This window comes from Coccinella septempunctata, chromosome 9, assembly GCF_907165205.1.
Source record: "Coccinella septempunctata chromosome 9, icCocSept1.1, whole genome shotgun sequence".
NCBI lineage: Eukaryota > Metazoa > Arthropoda > Insecta > Coleoptera > Coccinellidae > Coccinella > Coccinella septempunctata.
Genome location: NC_058197.1, coordinates 12,862,406 through 12,877,333, shown reverse-complemented (window position 1 = coordinate 12,877,333; position 14,928 = coordinate 12,862,406). Strand labels below are relative to the sequence as shown.

The following is a 14,928-nucleotide window of genomic DNA, read 5'->3' as shown; positions in this document are numbered from 1 at the left end:
AGATTTGAAGAGTCATTAGGCTATATTCTATATACAGGGTGTTCCTAAATTGGAGGTACAAACGAAGAGGATAGATTCCTTAAGTATTAAGAAAAAAAACCATAAACATGTGATAACAAAAGTTTCATTTTCGAGATACAGGGTGTTAAAGTTTGAATTTTTTTCAATTTTTTTTTTATCATAGTAGGTATATTCACTTCACAGGATATTCAACTGAAATTTGGCATACCTACCTAGATATTACAATTAAGAGGTTACACCATATTTGATATGCCAATTTCGATAGGAAATCTACAGGCTGATATTTTTTCTGAAACTGATGTTCCCTGTTTTCCTCCAGAAGGTTTTTTTTTGGTGAGCCACGGTTAATTTGAAAAAATGTAAAAAGAAGTCTCGTTATTACACCAAACTTAATGGTTTCTTTCAGTTTTGTCGAATCTGCTACCGATTTCTAGAAAAATACTTGATTCTCCGAAAATACTCAGAAAAATCTGAATTGTCATAAAAATTCAGTTAGTAAGCTGTGGCGAATAAATTCATTGTTAGTTTTTACACATCATATTAAACTTTTGTGTAGAATAATAGCGCTTTAAACATGAGGCTTTAAGTATGGGCTTGCACTGATGGATGAGATTTAGGAAACCTGCTCATCAATACGAGTTATTTTCATTTTATTTCGAGAAAGGGACATATTGAGTGGCCACCCAGATCACCTGATCTGGCTCCACTGGACTTTTTTCGATGGGGTCATCTGAAATCCAATCACTGGATGATTTGCGAACTCGGATAATTAATTAATGCCGCGTCAAATTACAGCAGAAATCTTGAGTAATGTACGTGAACGTTTTCAGCAAAACTTATAATACTGCATGGAAGTGAATGATGCCCATTTCCAGCATTTAATAGACTAATCACAAAAGTAAGTACTCTTCCACTTTTTTACCTGTCATTTCGTTATCGATATAAATTTTGGAGCGAAATTTCAGGATGTGATAGTACTTGATAAGATCCTCAACATGAGGTATCGCAACACCCCTCATCAATACGAGTTATTTTCATTTTATTTCGAGAAAGGGACATATTGAGTGGCCACCCAGATCACCTGATCTGGCTCCACTGGACTTTTTTCGATGGGGTCATCTGAAATCCAATCACTGGATGATTTGCGAACTCGGATAATTAATTAATGCCGCGTCAAATTACAGCAGAAATCTTGAGTAATGTACGTGAACGTTTTCAGCAAAACTTATAATACTGCATGGAAGTGAATGATGCCCATTTCCAGCATTTAATAGACTAATCACAAAAGTAAGTACTCTTCCACTTTTTTACCTGTCATTTCGTTATCGATATAAATTTTGGAGCGAAATTTCAGGATGTGATAGTACTTGATAAGATCCTCAACATGAGGTATCGCAACACCCCTCATCCTTATTCAAAATCAAGGGGTTGTGCTCATCCCCTTCAGGGAGTTGTTACGGGGTTGCAAAGAGCGGAAATGTTTGAAATATCGCTATTCACCTTAAAAAAGATTTAATTGCAACATAATCTAAAAGTCCTTTTCAAGAAGCCTGAGTATACTTCCGAATATTTTCAGTAAATAAATAGTACCTTTATGATCGATTGATTTACATCCCATCTCGAAAGAAAATTCCTCTTTCCTCATAACAGCACCTGCATTTATAACCTCGTATATCTCTCAGAATTGCTTATCCAATTCTCCGGTGAACTTCAACACTGACTCGTACATTTTCCGAATGTTTTCAAGCATACCATCCACGCAAGAATTGAAATATTCCTGGGTAATGAAGATAGATATAGGGGTTTCTTGAAAATTACCACAGGAATCCTTTTTAACAGTCTAGCAACCTGAAAATAAGGCAGGGCACACGCCAGCTTTTGTATTTGCATCTTTGCTTCGAGCTATTGTTATTCGCTAACGTCTTAAACGGCAATTCCTAATATAATGAGGCACAAAAAAAATTATAACCAGCCATGAAATTTCAGTTATGGATAATTGAGTTTATCGTACTTTCGCTCAAACTCAGATATAGTATGCAAATATGGATATAGTTAGGAAATTTAGGTACGTACTAAATATATGAAAACTAATGAACAAGTTATTCTCATTCACTGTACCAACATTTCCATATTTGTTCGATAACACAGCAAGCAAACTATGAAATTAGGCAGTTTTTGATTCCTTAATGACTTCTTGAACTATAAAAGGATTTGTTGAAGACGAACAATTCATATTCAGCTTTCGAGAGTTGTCAAAAATGGATTTCCAACTTTTCAAATTCACTGGTGAGCAAAACAATATCATTTATAACATTTTCTAAATAATCCTTCCCTTGATTATATACGATTTAAATATTTGAAACTTCTGATTATATTGATATAGGATGATGTTTACAGAAAATGAGAAATTTCAGTTATATCAATTCCACATTTTTCTCAACTCATTTGATTTCAGCATTTCGAATATGATTTATATTATATCATATTGATAATAGATTTTTGATCAACGTTATTTCATGAAATTTCAATGAAAAACTTGGGTGAAATTTATACTTTATTATTTAGAATGAATATAGATCTCCTCTAGAAAAGAGTTTCATCATTTTTCAAGGCAGTTAACAGGGAATAGGTATGATCCCAAATATTTCTAAAATAAATTATGCCCCAATGACCTATACTACACAAAAATAAAATCATATCTTCTGAACACCAATTTATTGTAAGAATATTCTTCAAATTTCAGTTTGTCTTTTCCTCATCATGATGATGGTTTTCACAATAGTCGTGGATGCATCTGCTGATGAACAAATGGCCAGTGCGGATGCAAGTAAGTCTTAAACAATTTCACTTTTGTACATTCTTCTGGTAAACCAGATTCTAGATTTCTTGTATCTTTCCAAACAAACTTACTACTCATAATCAGCACATCTCTGAATCGATGGTAATTTCAATTTTAACCCTGAAAAATAAATAAATTTAAATAATATATTTATTCTTTGGAAAAAAAATTATTGATTTGCTTGTCACTAATATCTGTGTCCAGGCATACGAGGTGCTACTTACATGTTGCTTGCACAGGATTGTGCCAGAGTTTCAGAAGAACAAATATTTGTTGGGATTTGAATTCAGTGAAAGGGTTGGCCTGTAGAAAACGTCATGGCAGAGGGGGATAATTAATAAAAAATGATTCTTCACGAAATTTCTATCATTAACTATGTGTATTTTCAATGAAATTCTATTTTCAGAACCTGATCCCATGAGTATGATGCAAGACGCTTTGAGAGGCGTCCTCGCAGGATAGAAAAACAACAAGCTCAGTTTATAATAATTTATGCCACTTCTTATATACGATGGAAAATAAAGCACTATGCCAAACCTTTGTCATTTTAATTCTCATGCATTAGCAAACTTATATGGTGAAATATTTCATTCTGAACTCAATATAAATTGCTTTAACTGTTTTAGTCGATTTATCAAGGATAGTTTCAATCATGATTATTTTCAATTTGCGAAACAAAAACACTTATTTGGTAGAAATTCATATATTCAAGTAGATAAGACACATATCATTAATATTGTCCTCGATAATAAGTGTATGATTAATATATAAAGAAAATCCCTACGGGTTTGCAAGTCATATTCTGTTCAATCAGAAAAATGATTTACTTCAACCTCAAACAGATCAGTAAGTATAAGGGGCTCTCATTTTCTAATCAGTTTAAGATTAATATCCAAGGTGTTCAATGAATAAAAGATCAAACTCCAGTTTGTCAGAATGTCTAAATAAGTGATATTTATTTAACACGATGAGGTCCATATTTCCCTTTTCATAAATATCGAGCAATTAAACGAAGTAAATTAGAAGCCAATAACTTTTTGACTTTGACTGAACTACAGGATAAGTGTTGCTCCCTTTCTATTTCAGCTAACATCATACTTGACTTCAAATATTCGGCATTTCATTTCAAGTTCTGACAGAACCTTCAATTCAATTATAATTTTCAAGTTTTGGGGTTGTGGTACAAAAAATTCAAGTGCTAAGTTCTGATCTAGAGCAGAATATAGCTATTTGGCTAGTTTTCTAAAATACCTCTCTTGATACCAGAAAAAACACTAGTGATGCACTTTGTATATTTTGCATTTACCCATAAATTATCGTATTCAAGTATCTAATTGAGGAATCATTAGAAAATTGTGGTGAAAATAGGAAAATGACTGGATTAGTTATTCTTATTCTGACATGCATAAGGATCAGAACTTGATCGAATCTTTTGCTTTATTATTAATCAATCAATACTTATTATGTTCGACAAACAGTTTCCTGATGATTTTTGATGACAAACTTCCATATTCTGCAGTATTGAATATCTATATATATGAGCTCAAATAATGGTGGAATAAAAGAATTTACTAAATTTCATCGCTACAGTACGAACAAAATGGTGAAATATATAGATTCTTTAAATTTCAGTTGGCCTTCTCCTAATCACAATGCTTTTAACAATATTCGTTAATTGTATCCACGCGTCTGCATCCATGGAACCCAATTTAGAAGATTCGAGTAAGTCCTCTATAATCATAGAGTCCAATGTGTATAGTGAATAGTTTCATTCGTTTTATTCCCATGTTCGTTAAATTATTGTTAAACTTAAAGCAAGTCCTTCTAAACACTACAAATAAAAATGTGAATCAATATGTACCTAATTATTCTAGAAATACCTTAGAAATAATAATTCAGTCCTTAAATCCAACACAGGATTCATTCAACAAAATTATTGTATAATCTTAGGTCATACAATTTACTCCTCTATTCTGATACTGAAAGTGGTTCAATATATTTTTCCACTGAAAGTATAACGATTTCCAAACAGACTCAGAGATTTGTATACTCCATATACACTTAAAAAGGTTTTTTCTTTCAATCTGTAAATAAGTTTCTTATGATTTATGCTCTACTTTTTCGTTCTATTTCAAGAAGACATTGCACTTGAATTTGTACAATAACTGCATGATTGTTAATTTACAACTTTCTTTAGTTATTTTAGATCATGATCGCCTTTATCATTTGAAAACGACTAGCTAGTAAAAATTATGTTTTTAATACATGGAATGTCAACCCTTTTTAAATCCGAAATTACTCTTTTCAGAACCCGACACTGATAGTAATGCACGACACATCCTGGGAGGATAAGATAATTCATTGGAAAATCTCAATTTACGATTCATTTAAATGCTATTGCTGATTAAAATGTTTGATGAAACATTGATGTTTTTTTACTGTTTTCCCGAAATCTCAATTGACAAAAGTGGAAGAAAAAACTTTGGCAGGTTGGATTGAAGGTATCCCTGTTATGAGTATCTCTGTATTCTCCGAAAATATTGAAAATATCATGTGGGTAAACATCCCAATCTCAATTCAATGAAAATTGGTTCAAATGTTTCGTTTTTCTTTTCCAAACATGATTATAATTGTTTCATTAATGATGAGGAAAGTCTAGACTGATTCAGAAGAAACTGGAGTGGGTTTCATTTAAATTGCCATAGATAAGAGATACATATCATTAATATTATTCATGATAATCAGTTTATGAATGATATATAAGGATTTTCAGAATTTATTGACGAATTTCAGTCTGACAAATTGTAAAAATGTATTACATTAACATTGAAACTATTCAAGGTAAGATATAGGTACTATATATGATTACGCTATATTAAATGTATGTACTTGATGAAAATCCATAATTCAACTGGAAAATAAATCACAGGATTTTAACTACTAAGGATACGTTATTTAACCCCTACACATGTTTCGCTATCACAACAGCATCATCAGGAAGAGTAGCATCAATTCAATAAAAATTCGACTAGTACCTAAATTTTAAGAGGTTGTTCAAAAATTACTAAATATTCTCAAATTATTATATCCCTATTCAGTAGCTCATTTCATTTCTAATTCTAGCCGGTTTGCTACTCATAACAACAATTTGGACATTACTTTTGGACTATTCTCCTAGCAATTCCCAACAAAGTGAGTATATCTGTTCATTGTGAGAAAGAATTAAGTACCAGAGTTTTCAAGGCTCAAAAAAATTAAAGAAGCTATAAATTCCTTTCAAATGCTTCATCTCGGACAATAAGATTGTGGATTCGCAAATTAATCCTGAGTGGATTGAACATCCAAAATTGAGATCATCTATAAAAAGTCAGTCAAATCCAATTTCGATACTTTTTTCATTATTATCCCTCTTTGTTATTTTATTATTTTTAATATTTTCTTATCAGAAAACAGCAGCAGAAGTATTCTTATCTGATACCTATCCATACTGTGATCCATCCTTTGCAGTTGAACGATGAATGTTTCCAAAATTTGAATAAAAAAAAATAATGAATACACTTATACACTTTTTTGTCAAGTTTCACATGAACTTGTATTCGCAATATTGTTATTCTATTTTATAACGTAGAAATGATCCTTATATCAATTTTTTTTCAGATAATGGTTCCGCCAATTTACTGACAATACAGTGAAATGTGTGAAGACATCAGGATTATGAAAATGGAATTTATGATTCACCTGAGGAAATTCTTTGAATGAAAAATAAATAAATGAATTCAATTAACGACTTAGTTCATAATAACTTTCCTTTGATCCTTTCCTCGAGGAAATGCAAACCTCTCGTAGATATATGACATAGAATGTTCTATTTCAACGCATTTTCGAATTGCGTTAACAATTTCTATGCAATGGTATAAACTATTCACACAATTTCGCTTCTGAGTCCTCCATTACTCGCTTACTAAGATTCCAATAAATTTTGAAAAGGGTTATTTCAAGTTTCTTATAAACTCAGAATATTTCGTCTTTATTCTGCATATTATTGAACCTCTCTTCAGTATATTCAAGTTCAACAATTTTCACAATATCCCTCCCTAATAGCGTTATGATCATGGTGGTTCAATAATAGAGATTTAACAGTATTCATTCAACAATAACGATTCAACAGTATTGATTCAACAATAATGATTCAACAATGGTTATTCAACTATAGCAATTCAATAATATCTTTTCAACGATGGCGGTTCCACAATAGCGATTCAACCATAGCGATTCAACAAAAGTGGTTATAATGAAGTTATATCAGTAGCAACTCATCAATAGTATATTGGAAATTCAACATGAGCGATTCAACAGTATTGATTCAACAATAACGATTCAATAATTGTTTTTCAACTATAGCAATTCATAATTCAACAATATCTTTTCAACGATGGTGCTTCCACAATAGCGATTCAACCATAGCGATTCAACAAAAGTGGTTATAATAGAGTTATAGCAGTAGCAACTCAACAATAGTGTATTGGAAATTCAACAAGAGCGATTCAACAGTATTGATTCAACAATAACGATTCAATAATTGTTTTTCAACTATAGCAATTCATAATTCAACAATATCTTTTCAACGATGGCAGTTCCACAATAGCGATTCAACTATAGCGATTCAAAAATAGTGATTCAATAATAACACTTCAATAATAGAAATGTAACAGTAGCAACTCAACAATATACCCAGCAAACACTGAATTCCAGTCACTGTACAAAAACTGTACTTCGTTGCTTCAATTGACTGCAGTGACGGTAATGCAATAACTGCACAAAAAAGGACCGTATATGTCCCGGTGGACTGTGCAGTTATTGTACAGTACAAACTGCATTCGACATACAGCCACAGCTGCACTTCAAAAGCAGCGATGGTATTGCAATCACTGTACAGCAAGCTGCACTTCAACTGCAGCAGTGACGTGCTAAAACTGTACAGCAAGCTGTACTTTAAATGCAGTATTCACTTTGCAAAAACTGCACAGATAGCTGCACTTCAAATGCAGCAGTTACGTGCTAAAACTGTACAGCAAGCCGTGCTCAAACTGTACAACTGCACTTTAAATGTAGCAGTCACTGTGTAGAAACTATATCGAAACTTGCAATTACGTAACAATATCCTATAATATAATAGAGAAATTTCCTAGTTATAAACAGAAAATCTATTCTGCAGTTCTGCAAATCGGAAATTTTCAATTTCACTTGATATTTGGCAGTAGGTGCAGGGGTGAGTTCACGCTATTTGAGGAATGGCTTGCTCTAGAGGTGGAGGTTAATGAACCCTAGGAGTTAACTCTGTACTCTGTACTCTGTACTCTGTACTCTGTACTCTGTACTCTGTACTCTGTACTCTGTACTCTGTACTCTGTACTCTGTACTCTGTACTCTGTACTCTGTACTCTGTACTCTGTACTCTGTACTCTGTACTCTGTACTCTGTACTCTGTACTCTGTACTCTGTACTCTGTACTCTGTACTCTGTACTCTGTACTCTGTACTCTGTACTCTGTACTCTGTACTCTGTACTCTGTACTCTGTACTCTGTACTCTGTACTCTGTACTCTGTACTCTGTACTCTGTACTCTGTACTCTGTACTCTGTACTCTGTACTCTGTACTCTGTACTCTGTACTCTGTACTCTGTACTCTGTACTCTGTACTCTGTACTCTGTACTCTGTACTCTGTACTCTGTACTCTGTACTCTGTACTCTGTACTCTGTACTCTGTACTCTGTACTCTGTACTCTGTACTCTGTACTCTGTACTCTGTACTCTGTACTCTGTACTCTGTACTCTGTACTCTGTACTCTGTACTCTGTACTCTGTACTCTGTACTCTGTACTCTGTACTCTGTACTCTGTACTCTGTACTCTGTACTCTGTACTCTGTACTCTGTACTCTGTACTCTGTACTCTGTACTCTGTACTCTGTACTCTGTACTCTGTACTCTGTACTCTGTACTCTGTACTCTGTACTCTGTACTCTGTACTCTGTACTCTGTACTCTGCAATCTGTACTCGGCAATCTGTATTCTGCAATCTGTATTCTGCAATCTGTATTCTGTATTCTGTGGGAGTTACTTACGACAATCGTTAAAGCAGTGTAGTTCATGCCTGCTATAAACGCCGGTTACGTAGAGGACATAGAGTAATGCGTCGCCGGTGGCGCCATCGTTTGGCGTATGCTGCACCGCAATAGACGTGTATGCTACCCTGTGATAGCAACCGTCAAGAGCAGTGATGCCATCATTTGGCTAATTCTGGTACCACCATGGTGAGATGAAGTATTCTTCTACCATGGGTATAATCCATATTTTGGTAATGAAAGGAGTCTTCAATTATTGAATTAAATCCGTTAATGAAATGTCTCTTTAACCTTCATAATCGAATTTTCAACTTCTTGAAGAAGGTATATGCTTAAGTTTTAGGAATTTCTATGAATTATTATAGATTCTATTATTAACTCTATATCAAATACTCCATTTTTGAAATGAAGAATTGCAAATACAGAAACTGTGCATTCACTGTATATCAAATACTGCGTTTTGAACATGCAGAATTATCAAAACAGAAACTGTGCAGCTTCAGTACAGCAATCTCTGTGCTGCATTCTGGTGGCACTTGTTGTGCAGTATTTGTACAGTTGCTGTATATTGTGTTTGTTGGGTTTTGGGCGGAAAATTATCATGAGTTTCCCTTCTGAATGGAATAGACAAAAATTTAAAAGACCAATATTTTTACGATTCACAAGAATATGCTTCAACGAACAATATTCAAAAGCCCACCTCAAGAATTGACAATATATTTACGTGAAAAAAAGGTGGTTAAACCAAAATTACTAAAGAAGTCGATAAATTCAACGAGATTAATGAGCATTGCAATGCAAGAGTCGTAATTGTTCATTTTCATGTCTGCAAAGATAACAATTCACTCAAATTCCCAATTATTTTCATTTTGAATAATGAGTCTAGATTCGGCTACTATAAAAGTTCGTTTTTTTTTTGGAAAAATCAGATTCGTTCTACACAAAGCACACCATGAAACTTTTGGACTCAATTATTGGTAAGAGACAACTATTTTTTTTATTTTTACCATTATTTGCTCGCATCAGATTTAAATTCAGAATCCAGGTTTGGGGATTAACTGAGGTATCTGGTAGCATCAATTTTTAGCTTTGATTTCATTGCATTTCTCACTCTCAATCAAGGAAATATTAGAAAATGAAATTGGAGGTATTCATAACAAGAAAACGATATGGCCAATGTTCTGGTTCAAATATTCCAGAGAAATTTTCACTCGAAAGAAAATTTCATTATTGCTGTGGAGAGACGAATATTTGCATATTACACGAACAAAATATGGTCCTTATGACTCTAAATGGCCTAATTGAAAAAAAATCAATCAATATTCTTGTTGTAATTACAGCTTTCATCTTCCTGATCACTATGGGTCTGATGCTATGCGTTGAGGCATCACCAATGCCATCACCACTGCCAGGTAGATGTCATTTGAAAAGGTGTGGACGAAGTACCATCGAGTAAGTTGAATTTTCATATACAAATTTGTGGTCTTTAATTGGTCATGAAATGGATTAATTTCCCTAACTTTTGTCTAATTACTCGAAAATCATTACATGATTAAAAAAATATAATATTCAATCATTTTTTGTACTTCAAAAACTTAATAAACTGCTGGTTGTATGATTTACCGATTGTTATATCGTATCGTTCAGAAAAATTTGACTCGACCTGAGTTTGTGCTATGCACAATACTAATTATCGATATCTGTTATAGGTAAAACCAGAAGACCGTTGAATGAACTGGCAAAAGAAAATGTAGCATGAATGCAGGAATAATTATATTCAGATTATGAAAAACATATTGTTCAAGTAATAAATACTAAAACTCAATGAAATCGTATCATTTTTTATTCAGAAATTGGCAGAGCCGAATACTATACTTATTGCTCAACTGATCGAATGGGTATCTTTGGAAATGTCAGTTCTGGTTATAAATTTAAACAATCAGGTTAAATCTTTTATGGTTTTATCTCTAGTTGTTCAGAAGATTTTGGGTATAGTTTTTTGTAGCGTTCTTTGTCAATTAATGATAGAGTACCTATGCTTTCTACGCAAAAATCATCTAAAATACTTATCTTCGCATCACAGTGTTTCTATAGTCTATAGCCAAGGTTTAATCTTGTTATAATTCAACATATATTTTTGATATCGAAGCAACAGAACGATCAAATTCCAGGCTGAAAAATCAGGCCACAAAACGTCGGTGAAGCACAACATAGAGCTCGTGCTTTGCCACAATAAGAAATCACTCAAACGCACTTCTCCGGAAGTCCTGATGACCATATCAACGTCCCTGCCGACGTATAAGTTCCTCGATAGATCTTCCTCCGGTCTTTCACCATCCGTAGAGGACTTCTCAACCGCATCCTTGATGGCAGAGGTCAATTCTTCCCTGCTGGTATAGGCGATTGCCAAGTTCACGCGAAAACTGTTACCTTTGGTCATATCCATAATCTGACGAACAACTTCACGAAAATCCTCATCGAGTAACTTCAGGTCCCCAACGACTCTCAAACATATATCCAGCTCTACCAGAGTGCTGGGATCGTGTATGTGCTCCAAGAGGTTATCCTTTATCAAATTCAATAAGTGACGAACCTCCTCTTCCGTCCTTCTGAAGTTTTCGATGCTGAAGGTGTAGAGGGTGATCTCTTCGATGCCTAAATGTTTGCAGAATCTAAGGGCTGGGATGACTTTTGATGAGCCTCGCACGTGGCCAATGATTCCCCCCATTTTTTTATTCCTCGCATATCGCCTATTACCGTCCATTATTAAACTTACGTGGGATGGTATGGGACCACATCGCAAAACGTTTGCAACCAACAGCTGTAAAATGGGCACCAGTTTGCCAAGAATCTGTGAGGCCATTGTCTTGAAAAATTGCACCATTTCCTCAGGCTGATTTTTGCGAACTAGATCCGGGGTTTAACAAATTTGCGAGGAAGACATAAAAGTTAAATAGAATAGGTTTTATTGTTGAAACATTGAAACAATTACCGAATGACATGAGATGCGCATTAAATCAATTAGTTATTAATTATCTGTGTAAAAGGAGTGGGTGCACTCCGTACTCCTTGAAATCTATATATCATGTGATGTTACATTCGGGATATCTGTAATCTCTGTGTACCTATACGAGTGACATGAAGACTGCAACATCAAGAGGACCCTAGAGAAAGGTTGGAACTTGCTTGCTTACCTCAGCCTTTGGGAACTGTAGACCACTTGGCATAGGGGGAACCAGATATTTTTTGTGGAGGTGACCGCCCCCTTGGTAAAGGTATGTCCGACATTTTTTTATTATAATATGATATGTATGACTCGTACAAAAAGTAGATTCTTGAGGTCAAAACAAACACTTTTTTCCTTATCATTTTTTTTCGAATCGGCTCGGTTTAAGAGATATCTACAGGTTGTTGAAAACCATAAAAAATGTTATTTTTAGTTATATCTCACAAACGATCTCACAAATTATCTAATGAAATGAATTTCGGAATATATAGTTGTTCATTTGTTTGATGAATCTTTTTCGAACACAAGATATCACCCACGTCTTCCAGTTTTCTCATTATGACCATTACACGTGCCATGAAAATACCAAAAATTCAAAGAACCCAACTCTTGAAACTAAGTTCGTCGCTATCTGATGAATATTTTAACGTTTTGTAAACTAAAAGTATTCCACATATTTTCCCGAATAATGAGAGGTTTTCGAGTAATTTGATAATCGTAAATTAGAGAGCAGGTATCTGTGAAATTTGAAAAATTTGGTTCTTGGCTGAATACAACTCTGTTTAAAAGATCCGCAGATGTATAGTTTCCAGATTTAACTAGTTATGCTGAAGGTAACTTTGTTTTTACAGGGGTTGCACTTGCACAACTCATTATATAAACTCAAAGACTCACCCTGTATATTCATGCTGTCGTCTCTACGTTCAAACTGAAAAAGTGCAGTTGAGCTAAATTTCATACAAAAGTGGATAAATTCAATGAGAATAATGAGCAATAAAATGCCCGAATCCTAATTGATCATATACATATATGTATGCAAAGGTAGCAATTTATTCAACAATTCAACTTCCCAATTATTTTGAGTTCGACTAATGATTCGGCTTCTATAAAAGTTCTTCTTTTTCTAAGAAAAATCAGATTCGTTCTACTCAAAGCAAAACATGAAACTTTTGAACTCGATTATTGGTAAGAGACAACTATTTTTTTACCATTATATCTGCTCGAAGAGTTATTGAAAGCTCAGGTTTTGTGGTTAACAGAGATAGAATCAATTTCTACCTTTGCTTTCAATTCATTTTTCACTCAATCAAGGGAATATTAGAATATGAAAATTGATGGTACTCATAACATGAAAACTATATGTTCGGCCTTCGGCAAATGTTCAGGTTCAAAGATAGATAATAATCTAATGCTAAAATAAAATAAAAAAACTGGAATTGACATCGAGAGGAAGTTTACTATTTACACATTTAATGGCTTAACTGAACAAAAATCAATCAATATTCTTGTTGTTATTCCAGCTTTCATCTTCCTAATCATCATGGCTCTGATGCTATGCGTTGACGCTTCACCACTGCCTTCACCATCACCATCGCCCTATCCTTCTTGTGGTGTAAACTGTGGAAAACACAAGAGCATTTTATAATCTGTGCACGAGGGGTGAGTTGAATTTCATCTGGAAACCCACAAATTTGCGAAATTATCCGACAGTCCGAATGAAGTCATGGAATGGATGAATTTCCCCAATTTTTTTAATAATCATTCGAGTAATTTTATAATGTTCAAAAATTTCTGTGCTCCAAAATCTCAACCAAATGTTGGCTGAAAGCTTTATCGTTCCTTCTTTTGCATTATTTGGAAAATCATTTGGGTACTTGACTTTGTGTTATACCTACACATAGATAATACAAGGATATATTGAAAAATTCTTAGTCTACTATAAAACCAAACAAAATTTCAATGTCGAAATATTTTATTACTCAACTTATTCTCCTCTTAATTGGATACATTTATTACAGTGAACCTGCAACGTCTCTAGACCTTTAAAAAAAAATGTTTCTTCTTTCTCTGCAAACTAGACCTCCACAGCTTTTATTACCTCCTCGTTGAAAGAAAATTTACGACCTTTTAAACTTTTTTTCAGTTCAGGAAAGAGATGATAGTCAGATGGAGCCAAATCTGGTGAATAAGGGGGGGTGTTCTAGTAATTCAAACCCTACATCACGAATTTTTTGCATGGCAACATGAGATTTGTGTGCAGGGGCGTTGTCTAGCAAAAACAAAACACCTCTGGATAGCTTTCCGCGTCTTTTCTCTTTAATTTATTCCCGTAGAGTGGTAAGTAATGTCGAATAATAATCTCCGGTTATTGTTCTACCCTAATCCAAAAAATCAATCGTGATTACTCCATGGCAATCCCAAAAAACTGAAGCAAGAACTTTTCCAGCAGATTTTTGGACACGAAACTTCCTCTAGGTCTTGGAGAACCAGAGTGTCACCATTCCATCGATTGTTGATCTAGTATATTAAAAGTGTCTTACATGGGCGTTCCCAGCAAATTGGCTTAGTGAGTGTAATTCAAAAAAAGAGAAAACTCAAATAGTTTTTTATTTCACGAAAACGAACAAAAATTTCTTAGGGTTGTTATAATTTACCCCGATTACCTCCCCCCCGAAACCGCCACTCCAGACTCTTCTAAATTATCGATATTTGTTCTAGGTAAAACCAGAAGACCGTTCATTAAATTGGTGAAGGAAAATTTATCATGAGTACAGGAATTCTAATACAAAAATGGATTGATTAATATTAATTGTTCTTCAATCAATAAAAATCATGTGTCTATTGTATCACTTTTTACTCAGAAATTTTCACAGCCACATACCACGTCAGTTTTGTCCCAATTCTTCTTCAAGAATCCTTGGAAGAAAACTAAAATGC

At 34.0% G+C, this 14,928-nt stretch overlaps 1 protein-coding gene and 1 long non-coding RNA gene across 3 annotated transcripts; one reads left to right on the top strand and one right to left on the bottom strand.

Moving 5' to 3' along the window:
- Window positions 1–11,079: 11,079 nt before the first annotated feature.
- LOC123321110 (dehydrodolichyl diphosphate synthase complex subunit DHDDS-like) lies at window positions 11,080–11,712 on the bottom strand. The gene has a single exon (XM_044908613.1). It carries the CDS (start codon window positions 11,710–11,712, stop codon window positions 11,080–11,082), a length of 633 nt encoding a protein of 210 aa, XP_044764548.1.
- A 403-nt stretch (window positions 11,713–12,115) lies between these two features.
- Window positions 12,116–14,835, top strand: LOC123320193. Of its 2 annotated transcripts, none has more exons than XR_006538711.1 (3): window positions 12,116–12,259; window positions 13,512–13,650; window positions 14,710–14,835. It is a non-coding gene; the product is annotated as an uncharacterized LOC123320193 (long non-coding RNA). The 2 variants fall into 2 exon arrangements; XR_006538712.1 differs by lacking the exon at window positions 12,116–12,259 and adding an exon at window positions 13,050–13,176.
- The last annotated feature ends 93 nt before the right edge of the window (window positions 14,836–14,928 follow it).

What these genes read in the sequence shown, in the direction of transcription:
- LOC123321110 (XM_044908613.1), bottom strand. Translation starts at nt 11,712, where the DNA reads ATGGGGGGAATCATTGGCCACGTGCGAGGCTCATCAAAAGTCATCCCA.